General features: G+C 37.1%; 3 protein-coding genes across 4 annotated transcripts; 1 reads left to right on the forward strand and 2 right to left on the reverse strand.

The window, feature by feature from the left end:
• The first annotated feature begins 3,502 nt into the window (after positions 1 to 3,502).
• On the forward strand, positions 3,503 to 5,901 carry LOC120192471 (cell number regulator 5-like). Its single transcript, XM_039195246.1, has 6 exons — positions 3,503 to 3,798; positions 4,233 to 4,296; positions 4,499 to 4,663; positions 5,299 to 5,364; positions 5,525 to 5,704; positions 5,768 to 5,901. Exons 1-5 carry the CDS (start codon positions 3,524 to 3,526, stop codon positions 5,663 to 5,665), a joined length of 711 nt encoding a protein of 236 aa, XP_039051177.1. The 5' UTR covers positions 3,503 to 3,523; the 3' UTR covers positions 5,666 to 5,704; positions 5,768 to 5,901.
• A 1,503-nt stretch (positions 5,902 to 7,404) lies between these two features.
• LOC120192335 (cyclin-D1-1-like) lies at positions 7,405 to 8,271 on the reverse strand. The gene is made up of 4 exons (XM_039195126.1): positions 8,092 to 8,271; positions 7,891 to 7,977; positions 7,571 to 7,666; positions 7,405 to 7,503 (listed from the first exon to the last, which is right to left on the reverse strand). Exons 1-4 carry the CDS (start codon positions 8,269 to 8,271, stop codon positions 7,405 to 7,407), a joined length of 462 nt encoding a protein of 153 aa, XP_039051057.1.
• Positions 8,272 to 17,491: 9,220 nt separating this feature from the next.
• LOC120192490 (protein MOTHER of FT and TFL1-like) lies at positions 17,492 to 18,771 on the reverse strand. 2 transcript variants are annotated; one of them, XM_039195271.1, is made up of 5 exons: positions 18,543 to 18,771; positions 18,388 to 18,449; positions 18,237 to 18,277; positions 17,882 to 18,141; positions 17,492 to 17,614 (listed from the first exon to the last, which is right to left on the reverse strand). In XM_039195271.1, exons 1-4 carry the CDS (start codon positions 18,741 to 18,743, stop codon positions 17,918 to 17,920), a joined length of 528 nt encoding a protein of 175 aa, XP_039051202.1. In that variant the 5' UTR covers positions 18,744 to 18,771; the 3' UTR covers positions 17,492 to 17,614; positions 17,882 to 17,917. The 2 variants fall into 2 exon arrangements, with proteins under 2 accessions (XP_039051202.1, XP_039051198.1); XM_039195267.1 differs by lacking the exon at positions 17,492 to 17,614 and having other exon boundaries at positions 17,778 to 18,141.
• Between the last annotated feature and the right edge of the window lie 854 nt (positions 18,772 to 19,625).

Below are 19,625 nucleotides of genomic sequence, written 5' to 3' on the forward strand. Positions count from 1 at the left end.
AAATTATCGGAAAATAATTAATTTATATTAAAAATCTTAAATTTTATACTAATGAAAACATCAATTTGAGTTTTTGTCTTTCACATCACTTCCTATTTATGCAATGGGTAACACAATTTGATGAGCTTGGCGTGAAAAGTGACATTCTTATTACTCAATTATTGGTGATGGTGGTGGGTCAAAACTTGACAATTTTAAACAGGGAGTGGTGTTCGTTCCTGAAAATTGGTACCTCCCCATGCAACTTCGAGGAAGGAGTATACTGTATATGCCGGTCCGCAACAACCTTCCCAAACAACTTCCTCTTACCGGTACATACAATCCTTCCTCCAAGATTTATGTTTCCTTTCCTCCAACAGCTATATATTTAGCACCCCACACCTAACTATCTAACTCGGCCTTTCACTCTATTAATTCCATTTGAAACTCCTCGATGGAAGCTCAAAACGAGATTGTGTTGGAGAAGTTAGGTGCTGAATCATGAAAGAGCTGTGCATTGGGTTTCCATCGTTGACGGATGGGGAGAAGGGGGTGATAACTTTTGAGGGCATGGACTTGCTCGGATTGGGAGATATGAGCGACGAGCAACTGGTTTGCATGTTGAGAGAAGGCGATGGTGGCTTGGATGACATGGAGTTTTGCCCTTTAATGTTTAGGTTGAGTCCTGCTTTGATGAACTGCTCAACAACGTTGTTGGAAGAAGCTTTAGGGGCTGTTTGTTTATTGTTGAATGAAATCATTCAACGCTGAATGTTGAACCGTTCAACATTCAGCGTATTTGATTCTCACATCTGAATGAAGATTGTGCTGAATGATTTAGCAAAACACTGTTGAATAATTCAGCATTAAAGTATATTCTGAATGATTCAGAACCATTATCAAACAACATGTCACATTCAGAGCTAATTCATACAGAGTCTTTGAATCATTCAGCGCTTAATCATTCTGATTTAATCAAACAACCCCTTCGTTACCCAAATATAAACGCTTGATTTTCTATGCAGCTGCGATGGTGTAATAGGACCAACAATTGGGCCAAGCTAAAAGTTCATGTATATTTTGTTTTAGCCGATCTTGAGAAAAATAAATATCAATAATTTTTAGAGTGAGTAGCTAAACTTTTTTAATTGATATATTTTTTCTTTAAATTATACGTTTAATATTTATTGTAGTAAAATTTATTTTTCTCTTTTGATAATTTTTTTTTAAAAAGTTAGACCATACATGGATGAAGTATTTGTTTATTTTAAATCGGTTTCGGTGGCTTGAGATTCTATCAATAACAGAGGCGGACCCAGGAGCATTCGTCAAGGGTTGTAAGAGCCGTACGGGTGGCACTTTTGAGAGGTGACACTTGTATTAAGGGTGACACTTGTGGAGGGGTTGCTTGGGATACCCCGGACACTATGGAAGTCCGTCCCTGGATGAGGGGTTGCCCGGGACACCCGGCTCCATGGAGGTCCGCCCCTGATCAATAATACATTGTTGTTACATTATGTGCAAATCAAGCCGTATTTGGGCTTGAGCAGGAGGGCCTTCAAAACCCTATTTTACCACTAGAATAACAGTGCAGGAAAAAGGAAGAGTTTTTAACACAATAAAATATCGAATCGTTGCACAATATAGACAACTTTAATAAGTCTATCTTAGGTTACGATAATCTTAAACAATAGGCATCCATTCGTAATTGGCAATTGCTTATATTTACCCATAGCTTCATTAATCAACATTAATTTAACTTTCATTATCTTTTCTAACTCTTTTTTTAAAATCTAATTAATAAACAAATACAACTAAATACCCTAAATCATAAATTTTAAAATTTTAAATCCATTATTAATCTCAAACGCACTAAACCTTATTTTAATATTTTTAGTATTATATTTTATTTAATTAATAAACTCAAAAAATTAAATTAATTAAGAATAAAAATATCGCGAGAAAAAATATAATAGCAGAAGGGTATGATATTAGAAGCTAAATAAATTAACAAAATAAATTAATTCTAATATGCACAAACATAACATAATAATATGTCTTATGAGCTAAATAAATTAAGAAAATAAATATTTATTAAAAATACAAACTCAATTGAAAAGAGGTAACAAATTATAGTCCTACCTTGGAAGTTAAAGTTAAAATAAGAGGTAAAAAGAAATTATAAAGGAAATTGGTGTAGGAATAGTAGAACGACTCGAACCCAACGGGAAAATCTGAAATCCGACTAAATTCGGGTCTAGTCGGTTTGAATAATATAGGGTCGGGTCGGGTATCGAGGTAAAATTAGGATATTTTTCAGGTTCGGGGTAAGGTATCCCCGCCCCGATTATATATATATATATATAATATTTTATATATTTTATATTAATTATATAATACAAACAAAACATTTAAGCTAGGTTTCGAGGTTATATGAGATTTGATTATATATATAATATGTGTGCGCAAAGTTGGTTGTTGAATGAGATTCGAGGTAAGTCGGTAACACTATATTCTATATTAACTTATATGTCATTTTCTTTTTAAATAATATTTGTGTTAAAGGATAATTTATGTTATTTTGTTTATAGAAACTTGTTCGGAAGAGACCGAGACATATTGTCGCTCTGTTGAATATGATTATGACTTGGATGAGGTAAATAATGTTTATAAAAACCTTATTGTTTTGGTAACATGTTTTTATAATTATTAAAGTAAAATTTAGTTGATTTATTGATAAATTTTTTAATATAGGGAATTACCAAAGAAAGTGATAAAAGTGACACGATGATTTTGGATGATTTTATTTGACTTAATATTACTTATGCATCTTCAATGTATGATTTGAATATCGGAACAAGTTTGTATGTAATTATGTTGTGTTTTATTTTGGAGTTTAGACAATTATTTAGAATTGAGTTTGAATTTGTGACTGTAGTTTGAATTGTAAATCATGTATACTAATTTTCTAGTTTTTTGTGATCATTTTTTTTTTATTTTTTATGAAAACTACGTATGTTAGGTTTTTTTTCGAGATCAGATCGGGTTCAGGTACAACCTTTTGTGTTGGGTTCAGGAACGGGGTAAAAAAATCTTCGATAGAGCACTTCGATAAAAAATCCGACGAAAAACGGGACAAAAATAGGAACAGAGATTCATTTCGACGACGAGGACGGGGAGCAAAACCCGCCCGTTGCTATTCCTAAATTGGTGGTTAATTTTGGTAGGAAAAACTAGTGACGTTATCCAAATAAGAATCGTTAATAGATGCAATTATTACCAGATTACAATCTTAATCCCTACAATCCAGACGACCCTACGTGGCAGTGGCTTTATTGTCAATTATGCGCCTCCTTTGGGGTCCGACGCTCGATAAATCATACCCGCCAACCCAAAATATATAATTAATTGTTGAAGAATTAAAACCAAAAGAAAAACGATACGCAATTTAAAAACGCACATCTTTTTTTTCCCTTTCACAGAAAGAGAAAAGAAAGGGGGGGGGGGGAAGAGGGGTTAAGGCTTTAAGGTGTCAAATTTCGCAATGGCGGGAGTAGAGAAGCAAGAGAGAGTTGTTGTAAATGGAGGCAAAAAGGAAGAAGAAGAAGAGATGCTGTTGGAAGGAATGGCGGTGTTGGATTTCGACATGCTATGTTCGACGGTGGCTTTGCAAACCCAGGGCAAATGGAGGAAACTCGAAAACGCCGAGGATCCTTTAGAACAAGGAAGCGGAGATTTCGGTGGCGTTTTCAGGATGTGGGAAGGTGAAGTTGTTCTTGATTTCTTGGATGACCGCCGTTTCGCACTCGAATCTGCATGGTTAGTTCTCTTTCTCTCTATCTGGATTTTGAGAAAGAGGCATTTAAAAAAAAATCGTAGATAGGAGTACTAAAATTGTTTGCTCTATTAATTCGTTTGTCTTTAATCCCGACATTTCGGATGCTGTCAAAATACATAAAAAACAAATGTTTTTTACATTTTTTTAATGTTGGCGTTAAGAATGAAACTCATTCAAGACGAACCCGCTCCTTTTACCGATCCATTTTTTTAAATTGTGTATGTATGTTTGCAGCTTCGTTGTTTTTTTTCCTTCTGCAAAAGAGTTTTAGAGGCAAAAGAAAAAACATTTAATCATTTTGATTAGTTTAAAAACGATTATGATTATGTTATGTAGCTCTTGTTTTGATGTTATGAAACTAATAATACAAGTGCTTATATTTGTGTTTGTGCAACAATTTGTGTTGATATTGCAGCTGTCCCTGCTACAGATTTGGGAAGAACATGCGACGGGCTGGTTTCGGGTTTTGTTTTCTTCAGGTAAAAGTTTTCATATTTCTACATTATTATAACTCAAAACCCCGTTCCTGGAATTGGGAAATTCCCAGATATGTGTTTCCATGGTCGTATTATGATATGCAAGTTTGGGGATTATATAAATTATAGTTCCTGCACTTCAGATTTAATTGCCATCGATGTTGTATTTCAACATTTTCTGAATGTGCTTAATTTGCTTTTGCAGGGAACTGTTCATTTCATCCTTGCAGCCACTGCTATTCTCAACTTTGTTGCCTTTATCGTCACCAAGCGGAATTGTTTTTTGTATGTGGGTGTTGCTTTCATCGTGTCTGTTGGAGCATATCTGGGTTTCTTCCGTACACGGATAAAAAGAAAGTTCAATATTAGGGTGAGAACTTTATTTTTTTGAACGTGCCTTCACTTTTTCCAAGTCTAGGGTTCTAATAATAAGTGATCATATCCTACTTCTTTCTGCTTGGTAATTATCATATTCCTAATTGAATTTGTTGACCAGGATTTTATTGTTCTTGTGGATTGACATCTAAGTTTCAAGGTCTATGTTGCTTTGATGTAGACTACCAAAACACAGATAGATCATTTATGTTTTAACAATGCACCCACACACCGAGTTCCAAAATTGAAACCTTCAAACTCTTAGGGCCACAACATGCCTTTTATGAAGAAGTGAAGGCATGCCCAGTCAATTTTCTTTATTCCTGTTATTACGGCATTTTTGGTGCATTAAACTTCCCTTCTTTTGCATATAAGAATTTAAAGCTTGATATTTGTGTATTGTTCTATTAAACGTCAGCTCATGTAGCCAATTTATGTGATGGTTTTCTATTGATACTTTCTGGATAAGACTAGCTATCTTTACTTTCAGCTACATGTTTGACCTCTGTGATTTGCTGATCTTTTGTCTATGTTGATGTTGCTCTTAGACTTCTTATAGTTATTTACACTTTAATTTTACCAGCACCTGACACTCTTGATTCGGTTGGGAATTATGTTTTTTTTTTGTAGGGAGATGAGAGCTTATTGGATGATTGCTTCTACCATCTTATCTGCCCTTGCTGTACACTATCCCAGGTTCTTATCCTTGCCAAACTGTTTTTCGAATTTATCAACTCTATAATCCATATATGCAACAAGACTCGTTCAACCAGTAACAAAATCAAATGTGGTTCAAATTTCAGTTCTTAAAATCCTCCGCATTCGTGAAGATTGATAAATAGCTTTTATTCTTCAGGAATCTAGAACACTGGAGATGAACAATGTCCAAGATGGTACATGGCATGGTCGTGGGGATATATGCATAGGAAACAATGCCGAAGGCAGTAAACCACTTTTTGAGCTACACCCTCCTCCTCAGTCAATTAAGGCATCTTAGCCTCAAAATAGTTTAAATGGAAATGATAATGCTTGAACATGAGAAGCTTTACTTGGAAGATATAGATCAATGTTGGCTACAACAGTGAATTACGAACTTCCCTGACAATTCATTCTTTGATGGAGGGATGTTAAACAACCAGAATAGACAGCAGAGCTATTTTGGCTTGGATCATCGAATCATGCAACAACGATGACCTATTTTATTTGAGAAGCATATCGGTGCTTCCATGTGCATAGAAGTTGTAACAGTTTGGGGGAGTTTTTAGGACATCCAATCTTACATTAGGTTATTACTTTTAGTTTTCTGAGATGGATCTTGAGGCAATGCCCCTCATTCATCTTTACCTCGATTGATTAGATGCTTCTCTCAAATGTGTAACTTTATTTTCCATACCAAACTGTGAACCTTTCCTGACCTCATCCGAAATTGATCTCTCACTAATCAATTCCATCCAAAGCAACAAATTCCAATTTTCTTTGATAATTGTATATTGGCCCTAGATTTAATTGTCATTCAGCCTGGATTTTAATATAATTTTATCGATTGAAGTTATTTGATTGTCATTGAGTTCATGACTTTATTAAAAGACGTATAGGACATGGAACTGGAAGAACAACTTTATATAAGGATGAAGGGTTAGATATTATGACAATTAACTGGTAGGTAATCTATAGATTTAGTATTCAAAATCTAGCATCAATTAACTCTCTTTCAAGCACATAAATCTTCATTCTCCTTGTTTGTTTGCTTTTATTTAAACCAGAGAAATGTAAACTCCATTTATTCTTTTTCAAGGGAACCCCCCCCCCTTTTTTAATTTTAAGAAAATATCTTATTGAAGGAGGCATTGCTCTATTCCCTTTCTGCTACAAAATAACACAGCATTAACACAAACAAACAACTTGTACAGTTTTAACGTTTCGAAGCCTTGTTTTGTCCTTCATGTCCCTTCTCCAACAGCTGGCATGTCACCCGGTTAAATGCAGAATAATAAATTAATTAAACAAATGATAAACCCATCAAACAAAATGGATTAGATTTTTCTCTCTCTAGCTGCAAAACTTCATTTTATTACTTTCACTGCAAAAACCATTCAGTTTGCGAGGCTCAGTCGTTACGGTGGCTGTTGGCACTCTCGCTTTCTGATTTGTTGCAGTGGCAGTCCAATACACTTATTGGGGTTCTTGTGCTTGAGCTTGACGCCACATCTACCATTGATTCGCTCACTTCGTTACTCGCCATCTCTTGCATCGCATTAAAGCATTTCAGCACTATCTCCTGTCAAACCTTATCGTCAAATTCATTCATTATTCTAAACTATCGTGAAATGAAACAAATTGTATGCTTTGAGACTAGATATAATTTGGCGTACTAGCTTGCTTGCTTACTTTGTTTACATATTCACAAGACAAAATTGAGTTTTGGAAAGAAGGAAACTGTAACGGGAATAGCTCATGACATGCCAGAAGAAGAGCCGTTGCTGCGATCACCGATGGTTTGTACCCTAGCAGATTGATTTCTGTAACAAAACCCCCCCCCCCAAAAAAACAGAGTTTTCCTCTCGTTTAAGTTGTTTTGCCATGAAAAAGACAAGCTGAAATGATTTCAACGTTCTGTTTAATTACCATTACGTGCTTGGAAGATTATATTAGTTGCTCTGTCTTTTAATGTTTGTGGCAAAGGCGGATCTTTTGGCTCGAACAAAGATGTGAAGAAAGTAATAAAGGAGAAGGGTTTTATGATCTCATTCGCCATTTCAAGGCATCGAGAACCAGAAGCTCCATTCGTTGGATAGCTGGGGGATCAAATATGAATCTTTCTTCTCTCTGTTTCATCTGTTTATTAATCTTCTTGCACGAGGATAAACAAACTAAGGAGAAGAAACTTGAATGCACTGTTTACCTGAAAATCAGAGAAGGATAAATGTATTTCCTTCATCTTCCCAGCCAAAGAAATGCAAGCTATCACAAGGAGCCTCAAAACCCGTGGATTACTTAGCTGCAAAGTTCAACACGAGTTGCATTAATGTTAGCATAAGTTGTTCTTACAATGCATCAACGAAGCCCGTGTTTGATTACCAAGAAAAAGAGAACAAATAAGGACTCTGCAACGTATTTAAAGGTTTTTTCTGTGTTTTTCAATAAACTCTTCATTAATCTATCTAAAGTTTGGTTGACAATTCATTAACTATAAAGATAAAAAGAGATGATATCAAACTATACCGGGATTTCTTGCCAAGAGATGAACCGATCCATGTAGTTAATAGCCAGGTATTGCGTGTAGAGATCAAGGTTACAATAATACTGTGCCTGACAAACTAGAATAGGTTTACGACAAAATGCAGGAATATAAAAGACAAGAACAGTAAACAACATTCTTTAAAAAAAGATGAAAAGAGAATTAAAAAAAACAGTATGGGATACCTTCAAAATGAGAGAAATCGCTTCCCGTCGGAAAGAAGCATGAAGGTCACTGGTCTTTAAACATTGAAAGTAGTTGCGAGAAGGCATGTAATCAGATTCTGAAGAGAAAAGAACTGAAATTGAACCGGATTGTTGTTCTTCTATCCTCGTCAATGGGTCCTGAAGATTAAAGTTATCCATATCAAATTCTCTCTGAATCGCTTCGATTTCGTGGTGAATCCGTTTTCTTTCTTCCTCCTTTGGCCTTTCTTGTTTTGATGTATGTTTGGGAATTGTAGAATGAGAGAAGAATGGGAAAGAATAAATGGTGAGAGAGAGAGAGAGTAAAAGTCTGCAAGAATAAATCTAGTTCGTGATCTCTCTAGTTATTATATAGGGAGAAAGACGATTAAAAGATCTTTTGTTGAAAGTATTAAAATGGTTTTCAAGTTTGGTAATCAATTTTAAAAAAATGGTTTTCAAATTTTGGTAAATATTTCTTTGAAAAATAGTTTTTCAAAGTTTGGTAGATGTTTGTTGAAAAATGATAATGAGATAATCACAATTAATCCCTATGTTTTAGGGTATTTACAAGATTATGTCCTTAAGTTTCAACTATAAATACCTTAGCTCATTTTGCTTCAATACCATTCCAAAAATCATTTCTTTCTCCCAATACTAGAGAGCTTTCTTGTGAGTAGTGAGTGTTTTGTAAACACCTGTAAATTTTATCTCTTAGTAAAAGATCTGCAGCAGTCCGGAGACGTAAGCACGAACTCCGTTATCAATTTCGGGTATTATTTTTCTGCTTTTATTTCGTATTCTCAATAATCTGGTAATAGGAAAATTACTTGTACTTGGTTTATTTCCCAACAACTGGTATCAGAGCTTTTGGTTGTGAATTCTGTCAATTTTTTGCGGGGTTATTATTCGGGTTACTATTCACGTGAATAATGAATTTTGTGAATAGTAAAATTCGGTCGGTGATACGAGTTTGTCGACGGAGGTGTTCTAATACACGACGGTTCGCGGAAATTGTCAGAAACGATCCAAACGAAGCCAAATTCGAGTGGAAGCGATGGCTGCAGACGAAGGGAAGGTGAAAATTGAAAAGTTCGATGGTGCGGACTTTGGATTTTGGAAGATGCAAATTGAAGATTTTCTATACCAGAAAAATCTATATCAATCCCTCTCAGGAAAACAACCAGAGGGCATGAAGAATGAAGACTGGGCTCTTCTCGACAGACAAGCCCTCGAAGTTATCCGACTGACGTTATCCCGCAATGTTACTTTCAACATAGCAAAGGAAAAGACCACGGCGGGTCTTATGACGGCTCTCTCCAGTATGTATGAGAAGCCATCGGCCTCAAACAAAGTTTATTTGATGAGGCGATTATTTAATTTGCGGATGACGGAAGGGGCATCGGTGACACAACACCTAAATGAACTCAACACAATCACAACCCAGTTGAGTTCAGTGAAAATTGAATTTGATGATGAAGTTCGAGCTTTAATTCTCTTATCATCTTTACGAGACAGTTGGAATGCTACTGTTACAGCAATCAGCAGTTCATCGGGAAACAACAAATTAAAATTTGACGATGTTCGGGATCTGGTACTGAGTGAAGAAATTCGACGGAGAGAATCGGGTGAAGCATCAACCTCATCAGCCTTGCACACGGAGTCCAGAGGGAGAACTTCAGAAAGAAATTCAAATCGTGGCAGATCGAAATCCAGAAGGGGAAAATCAAGAACAGGAAATAAAGATTTTACATGTTATAATTGCAGCAAGAAGGGCCACTTCAAAAGAGATTGTCGAGCACCGAAGAAAAATACTGGCGCACAGGAATCTGCCAACATGACGGAGGAGACATGTGATGCTATGATTTTAAGCTTCAACAGTCTGATTGAATCATGGATTTTGGATTCAGGGGCATCTTTCCACTCCACGCCATGCCAAGAAATCATGGAGAACTATGTCAGTGGTGATTTTGGGAAGGTTCATCTTGCTGATGATGAAACCTTGAAGATCGTCGGAAAAGGAGACATCCGATTAAAGCTGCCAAACCAGACCACCTGGAAGCTGACAGGAGTGAGACATATTCCTGGTCTCAAAAGAAATTTGATTTCTGTAGGACAACTTGATGGAGAATGATACAGTACAACCTTTTCAGGCTGTGAATGGAAGATTACCAAAGGAGCACTCGTCATTGCTCGTGGTAAGAAGACTGATACTCTCTATGTAACCTCAAATTTAGAGAATATCATTGCAGTAGCAGATGTTGATGGAAAATCAAACCTATGGCACCAAAGGCTTGGCCATATGAGCGAGAAAGGAATGAAGATACTTCTGTCAAAAGGGAAGCTGCCGGATCTAAAGAATGTAGATGTCGGACTATGCGAGGATTGCATCTTTGGCAAACAAAAGAAAGTCAGTTTTGCAAAGATTGGCAAGACACCCAAGGCAGAAATGTTAGAATTGGTTCATACTGATGTATGGGGACCATCCCCAGTTCCATCTCTTGCAGGCTCACTATATTATGTCACCTTCATCGATGATTCAACAAGGAAGGTGTGGGTTTATTTTATGAAGAAAAAATCAGAAGTCTTCGATACCTTCAGAAAATGGAAGGCCATGGTGGAAAATGAGACTGGTTTAAAAGTCAAGCGGTTGAGGTCTGACAATGGAGGAGAGTACAGAGATAGTAGATTCAGAGATTTCTGCGCAAACAATGGGATCAAGATGGAGACAACAGTTCCCATAACACCGCAGCAGAATGGCGTAGCAGAGCGCATGAACAGAACTCTGAATGAACGTGCCAGAAGCATGAGGATACATGCCGGATTGCCCAAATTTCTATGGGCTGAAGCTATCAACACTGCAGCTTACCTGATCAACCGTGGGCCCTCAGTTCCTTTGGATGGCGGAATACCAGAGGAAGCTTGGAGCAAGAAAGAAATAAACCTTTCACACTTAAGAGTGTTTGGTTGTATTTCTTATGTACACATAAACTCTGCTGAAAGAAGTAAACTTGATGCCAAGTCCAACAAATGCGTATTTGTTGGTTACGGTGGTGATGAGTTTGGTTACCGGTTTTGGGACTACGAAAATCGGAAGATCATTAGAAGCAGAGACGTCATTTTCAATGAAAATGTGATGTACAAAGACAGGTCAACCGCAGAATCAAGTAATACCGAAGCTGAAACAAAGGAATTTGCTGAGTTCGAGGAGATTTCTGGAAATGATGTTCAGATCAATCCTGAAGCAGTTCAAGAGGAAGAACCAGGCACACCAGAACTAAGACGCTCCTCCAGAATTCCTAAACCAACCCAATGGTATTCTCCTTCTTTGCACTACTTGTTGCTGACTGATAATGGTGAACCAGAGTGCTATGATGAAGCAATGCAAGTAGAGGATTCAGTCAAGTGGGAGACTTTCATGAAAGATGAGATGGACTCGCTTATGTCAAATCAGACGTGGGAATTAGCTGAATTACCACCAGAAAAGAAAGCGCTTCACAACAAGTGGATTTACAGGATCAAAGAAGAGCACGATGGGAGCAAACGCTACAAAGCGAGATTGGTTGTCAAAGGTTTTCAGCAAAAAGAAGGTATTGACTACAATGAAATTTTCTCTCCAGTCGTGAAACTGTCTACAATCAGACTGGTGTTGAAAATTGTAGCTGTAGAGAATTTACATCTTGAGCAGTTAGATGTAAAGACAGCTTTCCTTCATGGTGATTTGGAGGAAGAAATCTATATGAGGCAACCAGAAGGCTTCATAGAGGTAGACAAGAAAAACCTGGTATGCAGGTTGAAGAAGAGCTTGTATGGTTTAAAACAAGCTCCTAGACAGTGGTACAATAAGTTCGATAGTTTCATGAGCAGCAGTGGTTTTACCATATGCCAAGCAGATCATTGTTGCTACATCAAGAGGTTCGACAATAGCTTCATTATTTTATTGTTGTACGTTGATGACATGCTCGTTGCAGGCTCAGACATGCAAGAGATTATAAACTTGAAGCAAAAATTGTCAAAGCAGTTTGCTATGAAGGATCTGGGCACTGCAAAGCAGATTCTTGGGATGAGGATCAAGAGAGACACAAAGTCAGGGACTTTGATATTATCACAGGCTGAGTACATCAACAAAGTACTCTCCAGGTTCAACATGCAAGATGCTAAACCAGTAAGTACACCTTTAGGTGTTCATTTCAGACTCTCCAAAGAACAGTCACCAAAGACGGAGGAAGAACGTGCACACATGGTGAAGGTGTCGTACGCCTCAACGATTGGAAGTCTGATGTATGCCATGGTTTGTACCAGACCAGATATTGCTCAAGCAGTGGGAGCTGTTAGCAGGTACATGAATAATCTGGGCAAGGTACACTGAGAAGCAGTCAAATGGATCCTCAGATATCTATGGGGTACCACAAACAAAGCACTTTGTTTCAAAGGTGGAGATACGATACTGACAGGCTATGTAGATGCTGACTTAGCTGGAAATGTTGACATCAGAAGGAGCACTACATGGTATGTCTATACTCTAGGAGGAACCGCAGTGAGTTGGGTTTCTCAACTACTGAAGATAGTTGCTCTCTCCACAACTGAAGCAGAATATGTCGCTGTTACGGAAGCTAGCAAGGAGATGGTTTGGCTCCAAAGTTTCTTGGAAGAGTTAGGCAAGGAACAAGAAAACAATGTCTTGTATTGCGACAGTCAAAGTGCTATACATCTAGCAAAGAATCCGTCTTTTCATTCCAGGACAAAGCACATACAATTGCGATATCATTTTATCCGGTCTCTTCTGGAAGATGAGATTTTGAAACTTGAAAAGATCAGTGGAGCTCAAAATCCGGCAGATATGTTGACAAAGACGGTGACTACAGACAAACTGAAGTTGTGTTCAACTTCAGTTGGCATGCTAGAGTAACAAGACTAGAAAAGCTGTTGCATTGATCGAGGTGTGAAGACAGATTAAAATCAGTCTTCAAGTGGGAGATTGTTGAAAGTATTAAAATGGTTTTCAAGTTTGGTAACCAACTTTGAAAAAATGGTTTTCAAAGTTTGGTAAATGTTTCTTTGAAAATGGTTTTCAAAGTTTGGTAAATGTTTCTTTGAAAAATAGTTTTTCAAAGTTTGGTAGATGTTTGTTGAAAAATGATAATGGGATAATCACAATTAATCCCTAGGTTTTAGGGTATTTACAAGATTAAGTCCTTAAGTTTCAACTATAAATACCCTAGCTCATTTAACTTCAATATCATTCCAAAAATAATTTCTTTCTCCCAATACTAGAGAGCTTTCTTGTGAGTAGTGAGTGTTTTGTAAACACCTGTAAATTTTCTCTCTTAGTAAAAGATCTGCAGCAGTCCGGAGACGTAAGCACAATTGGCTGAACTCCGTTATCAATTTCGGGTATTATTTTTCCGCTTTTATTTCGTATTCTCACTAATATGGTAATAGGGAAATTACTTGTACTTGGTTTATTTCCCAACATCTTTAGCATCGAAGAGTGACCAAAAATTTGTTATATGAAAATTGTGTAGCGACATGTCTCAACTGATTCCGATCACAAGATTAAAAAAAAATTATTTCTTTTTATTTTCTTTTATTTAAAAAAATAATTTCTTCTTTTATATTTCTCAGTTTTGAATTTCGTCTCGGATTGTTTGATTCGGATAGGATAACATGTATCCATGTGCATTGTGATGCCAATAATTCTTCTTCCTGCCACATCTATCATGATTGATTTTTTTTAAATGGCATGAAAGCATAATGGAAAGTAATTATTCATTATGAGTTCAAATTAATTGTCAAATAAAAAAATTAATATTATTTTATAATAGTAATAATTATAAATTTAAATAGGTAAACTAGTTTTGGTGAATAAATTAAGGTAGAATAAGAAAACGAGGGGAGATACCAAAATTACAAGGACATATGAAGCCAAAGAGCTTTAAATTGTTGTTTTCGCACCTCAATTTGTCCCAATAGAATGTACCTTTTGTTCTTTCTTTACTTTTCTAGCGAGTGTCTTCTTCTTTTTAACCCAATCGATTCTCTAAAGACTGTCATTGATGCAAGAGAAAACCAATAAAACACCTCCTACAGATCCATTTCCATTAGTTGGGCAACTGGTGACGGATAAGCTTCTGCCTTTTATTTTTCATATTCTACATATATAACTTATCCAAATAGTCAATTACAATTAATTATTTTAAATGTAAATTTTGTTAGTAATCAAGTGCTCTTAGAATATCGTTTGATTTGTACAATGTGGGTTAAATTATTAATTAAGTATCGTTAATAATGGAAATATGTACATAATTTACAGGGGAGGGCTTTGAATGGAAGACATAGATATAATATAAAGCATTTGAAGATACGAGTGCATGCATGCATGTTCACCTTTCACTCCATGCAGACAACATCATATCGTCCAAAGTCCCAAGGCAGCGATGACTATGATATCAGACTAGTAGGGCTCAAATATAAAGACAATATCATTGTTACACATATGTATACTTACATTTTCTATTATTCAGCGATGTTTATGTTGTCATGGATTCATGATCAATCATCGTCACCCATGAGTCAAGGCAGTGTAGGTGAGAGAATGTATGTTTCGATGGGCGATGGCCTTACAAATTTGAGAACAATAAGGAGCGTTTGTAGTAAGAGAAAACTGAGAGTTTTACCCTCTGGAACTTAAACTGGGAATTGGTCCAACCAAATTTAATGCAATAATAAAACCCAAAAACAAAGAGGGGGATTGGCGCAGTAGTCGGCATCAGCATCAATTCGACCCCTTTGATCTGCTGCATGAAACTTCGGAAGAGGACCAACGAGTGGTTAATTAAATTGGGTTCCAATCTTATTGAGGCTGCTAGCATACCCGCCCTTTGGATCAGGGCTCAGACAATGTACATAACCATGCATGCCATGGCCGCAGTTAACAATAACTCTTTGTTGTATGAAGGTCGCAGATGAGTGGACGAGGCTTTGAATTGGACCGCCCTAAGCGTGGTCGGGTTCTCACATTCTCCGGAGCAATGCCGGAGCCACAACTTGGTGAGATGGGCACGGTGGACCCTCAAATTCGAATTTTCTTCGATTATTTACTATTTTAGCGAGGGTTCCCATCCTAAATTTTTTTCGTGTCCATCATAAAATCTGGGTTTTTATTCGATTAGTTATTTATTTTATACGCCCATCCTGAAATTTTACTTGTAGTTATCTCATTTTAAAATTTTATGTTGTTAATGTATAGGTGTCCATCCTAAAAAATATTTCTAGATCTGCCATCGAGGGCAGGTTGAATTAGATGCAAAATCTTACGCATTATTGTATATATGAGGTGAAAATGGTTTATGTATGTATTTGGAAAGCTGCCTAACCGGTCCCATACGGCCGGAACTGGGAAGAATGATCGGCCCAATAAGATTCAAGTTGCTGCTTGTCAAAACCGCTTAGTGGTGGTTCGAAAGAAAAACAAAATAAGTCTTTAACCAGTAGCCCGCTTATTCGAACAGTGGGGTTACTAGTCAAAATAAATTGTACATGCAAACAAGTTTGAAATCTTACACCTAAGCTCATCCGGATAAAGTATCTGTTTCCATTATGATAAATTGTACATGCATCATGTTAACCTAAGACATTTGGAGAGTTTACGGCAGTTATATATAGTATGTGACAAAGATCCCCAAAGGCCAAAGCTCAGCATATACGATAATATTGTAAGAAAATAAGAGGACTCAAACCAGCTTGCAGTAATTTCTCATGCATAAATAAGATCAAAAGGTGGCAAATAAATACATTCCATTCAAAGTCAACTAAATTAAGTAAACCCCCTCCAAGCCATTAAATTTTTGGCTATTGATGTAGTTAAAAAACAATGGAAGCTGCTAATTAAATTTACAGTTATAGTTTGATGGTGGCCATCATGTGAAGTAACCAAGGAAGCACGCAGGGTTTCCTTTAGAATCCAATTAAGAGAAGATGCTTGAGAGTTTTTCAAGAAATCTCTCTGCCCATTTGCTTCCATTTGAATATCAAAATGTTGCCTTCTTGCGCTAAGAATTTGAATGTTCTTTGCTTCATCTCCACTTCAGCTTTTGTTATTCAATGCCAAAGTAAACGAAATGAACTTGTATGAGCCGAACACCTCTGGTTTTTCTTCAACTTTTTGCTTTCTCGACATTTTTCACCGATTCTTTGTACTCTTGATTTTCTCAAATATTTCAACCAGGACAAAGGAAATATTAGGAAAAAAAATGTTGGTCTTCAACAATATCTTTAGATGCCATAGGCTGATACAGAACCCGGTTCGGTTGCTGCTTAGGAGCTGGCACAAAGAACCTATTCCAGTGTCGTGGAAAAAGCCCGAAATCGGATGGACTAAATTAAACTTTGATGGATCTTGTAAGGGTAGAGGAGGGAAAGGAAGCATTGGAGGGATCATCAGGAACCACAAGGCTGAATTCTTACTCGGATATGCTGAATCCATAGGGAGAACCACTAGCACTATCGCCGAACTATCTGCGTTACGAAGAGGCCTCGAGTTGGTATTGGAAAATGGTTGGACCGATCTATGGCTTGAAGGCGATGCCAGGACATTGATTGATGTCATTGTCCGTCGGAGGCAGGTTAAATGTGCCGAAGTACAAAGATATGTTAGCCACATAAACTTGATCATACCGGAGCTTAACAATTGCGTCCTGACACATATCTATAGGGAAGGCAATAGAGCTGCTGATATGTTTGCTCAAATCGGACATCAGCTAGAGAAGCCTCGAATTTGGTGGCACGTTCCTCCGAATGAAGTTGTACGTATTGTGGAGGAAGACGCTGAGGGTAAGATGATTATTCGCAGACGATAAACCAATTCTATTTGTAATATATTTGTACGTTTAACTATTTGTCAGTAACTGGTAGTCTGCAATTTTTCTTGTTGTCAAATATGCTAAATCTAGTCAACGTATCCCCTTTTCCACATGTAACTTCGCTGTATATATGTAATCAATTTCAGGTTTTAATGCCAAAAATAAAACCAGGTGTTATTATCTAAGTAGCTCATTATTCATGAAAAAGCTGGTCGATGGAGAATTGTGAAATTAAGTTATACCTTTTGAGATTTCAGTTAAGAACCTGCCATTCAAGTGGTCCGTAGCTGGAACCTGAAGTTGTAATTAAAGAAAATCATGGTAAACAAGTCAATGAAATCGATAGTTGGATGTGGGGGGTTAAAGGCAGTACAAAATTGATGGTTCCAGTATAATATTTAAAATAAAATTAGGCCTCAGCAGGACTTTAGACCGAATCGGTTTCTTATCTACTCAGTAGTTTGCCTTCTACGGTGGCCTGAGCTAGTTCTCTGTGCGTTGCCACCGCCGTATAACACGGCCCTGCACTCAATATGATTTTGTTTCCCGTATTTTATCATCGCCCCTGTCCCTGTGTTGAGGTGACGGATTGGTTTTCCAGTTCAAAACCAAGAAGTTATGCTGTAGTTGCAAGCGTGTCGGACTTGTAATAGTAATTCATGAAATTTAGATGAGATTTTGCAAACGGATGGATGGTTTCTGCTTTCATTCCCCTGACCTGTGGGTCTACATGCAATTACGGCTGATATGTCATTTATTCTTTTAGCATAAGCGATACAATGGATGTATAAAGTCAATACAAGCAGACACAAAATTCAGTATTTTATGATTCTCACTTCAATCAAATTCAAACAAAATTAATGAAATTACATACACACAGGCAGGCAACAAACATCCATCTGCTTGAACCCCTATATCAACCTATTCCTGTATCCCTTAAAATAATGTATCACCTAAGCTATGAGCTAACGTTTCTTCACGGCCGGTTCCTTCTGCGAATTGAAATACACTGCAGCAACGGGAAGCCCCAGCCTGTTTCGTTCAGCGAATCGGCGAGTGCTGAAATTGGCACGCACATCCGTCGCCTGAATCCTTCCTTCCATTGCTCCTTCCTGCTTAAAGAGTGCCAAAATATAGCGGTGAATCCCTGTAGGAGGTTGTGGTCCCACGTAAGCCACCAACTCTCGTCCTGTATTAGAGATGTTATAGTTTTAAATGAATTTGGTTCTCGATTCCTTGAAAATGATTCATATGTAAGAAATAGATCAATGGCAAAGGTAACACCTTTGGTAGCATCATGTCCCTCAGGAATATCTACTACAATCCTGCAGCATAAACATTACTTTTTTACCAAAATTTACGTTGTAAAAACCTAAAACTCTCCCACTCTTACAGATGCAGTAGCAGAGATACGCATAAAATGGCTTATATTTACCAATGGAGCCACTCCCTCAACCGTGGTTCACTCGGACTTGGAGCATCAGGATCAACCATAACCTACGTATTATTGCCAACGGTAAGTACTATCTTTAAATCACTAACAAAGTACTGTGCAAGAAAATTGAAGAAAAAACTGAAAAAAATACATACGAGTGTGTATAAATTCGAAGAGATTGAATGGCAAAGGATTTGGACATGAGGTTTGTCAGCAGCAGCAGATGGCTTGATGTTACAGCCATTGGTTACTTGCTTGCTGCCATACTGGACGTTGAACTCCGATGCCGGAGTGAACATGTCGAGCACATCTCCGATCACTCCGCCAACAACCAGCGTCTCAACGGACCGAGCCATAGTGTCCTATACTAGATATTTGTGTTTTGTCTTTTGATTGAATTAGTCAAATTTATATGGTTTTGGAACTTTTTAGACCTTTTGGGGGTAATGCTAAGTGACGAAGTGAAATTGGCCAGTTGTGCTTTGTCGAAGACTGACACGTTGATGACAACTCTGGTGAACTTTGCACGTCGCCCCTGTTCACTATGGAAAGTGCCAAGTGGACACGTGTTGGTAATCGGGTCAGTTGCCGGCTGCCAAATTCTTTGATTTGACTTAAATATCCTCGAATTCATGTCTTAATAACAACACTTGTTTTCATGTTTTATGCGAAGATCTCAAGGGTCAAGATAGACATCTCATCGTTACCGGGCCCTTAAAGCTTTAGGTCGTAAACTATTAACAAAGACTTGGGTTCAAGTGTGAAAATACCAGGAAAAAAAAGCTACAATCAAACTGCACTAAAGGGTAAGTGGGGAGTTCCTATTCGTCCACAGTTGTACCTTTATATTTAATGCCAAAACACATAATTAGGTGGCACAATCAGACGCCCGTATCGGGCTTAGTCGATTGGATAACTGATGCATCGTTTTGGACGCTTCCGGGGACCATTATTTAGTCTTTTAAATAATTACTCCATAAGCCATTAATTATTGCTGTTAAGTTGATAATTTGACCTTTTAAATACTGATTGAGGTAAATTTTTAAATGCTTATAAAAATATTATTAATTAATAAAATAAGTAAATCCTTAACAAGAAAAAGTTTGTATAGATCGCTAACCCAAAATCCCAGAAAAACCATAAAATAAGACATTAACAAGACCATAAAATAACAAGGGGTAAACTGTATATGAAATATTGTCCTAAAAAGTAAATTTGTGTTGAGTGATATAACCGTT

Source organism: Hibiscus syriacus, unplaced genomic scaffold (genome assembly GCF_006381635.1).
Source record: "Hibiscus syriacus cultivar Baekdansim isolate YM2019G1 unplaced genomic scaffold, ASM638163v2 tig00004205_pilon, whole genome shotgun sequence".
Lineage (NCBI taxonomy): Eukaryota > Viridiplantae > Streptophyta > Magnoliopsida > Malvales > Malvaceae > Hibiscus > Hibiscus syriacus.

Excerpts from the sequence above, each read along its gene's own strand:
- LOC120192471 (XM_039195246.1), top strand. The coding sequence starts at position 3,524 with ATGGCGGGAGTAGAGAAGCAAGAGAGAGTTGTTGTAAATGGAGGCAAA. Across the intron at positions 4,297-4,498 it reads TCGGGTTTTGTTTTCTTCAG|GGAACTGTTCATTTCATCCT; the intron begins GTAAAAGTTTTC and ends TTGCTTTTGCAG. Across the intron at positions 5,365-5,524 it reads CTTGCTGTACACTATCCCAG|GAATCTAGAACACTGGAGAT; the intron begins GTTCTTATCCTT and ends TTTATTCTTCAG.
- LOC120192335 (XM_039195126.1), bottom strand. The coding sequence starts at position 8,271 with ATGGATAACTTTAATCTTCAGGACCCATTGACGAGGATAGAAGAACAA. Across the intron at positions 7,978-8,091 it reads CGATTTCTCTCATTTTGAAG|GCACAGTATTATTGTAACCT; the intron begins GTATCCCATACT and ends CTAGTTTGTCAG. Across the intron at positions 7,667-7,890 it reads TCTCTTGGCAAGAAATCCCG|CTAAGTAATCCACGGGTTTT; the intron begins GTATAGTTTGAT and ends TGAACTTTGCAG.
- LOC120192490 (XM_039195271.1), bottom strand. The coding sequence starts at position 18,743 with ATGGCTCGGTCCGTTGAGACGCTGGTTGTTGGCGGAGTGATCGGAGAT. Across the intron at positions 18,450-18,542 it reads CTTCGAATTTATACACACTC|GTTATGGTTGATCCTGATGC; the intron begins GTATGTATTTTT and ends AATAATACGTAG. Across the intron at positions 18,278-18,387 it reads TTGAGGGAGTGGCTCCATTG|GATTGTAGTAGATATTCCTG; the intron begins GTAAATATAAGC and ends TTTATGCTGCAG.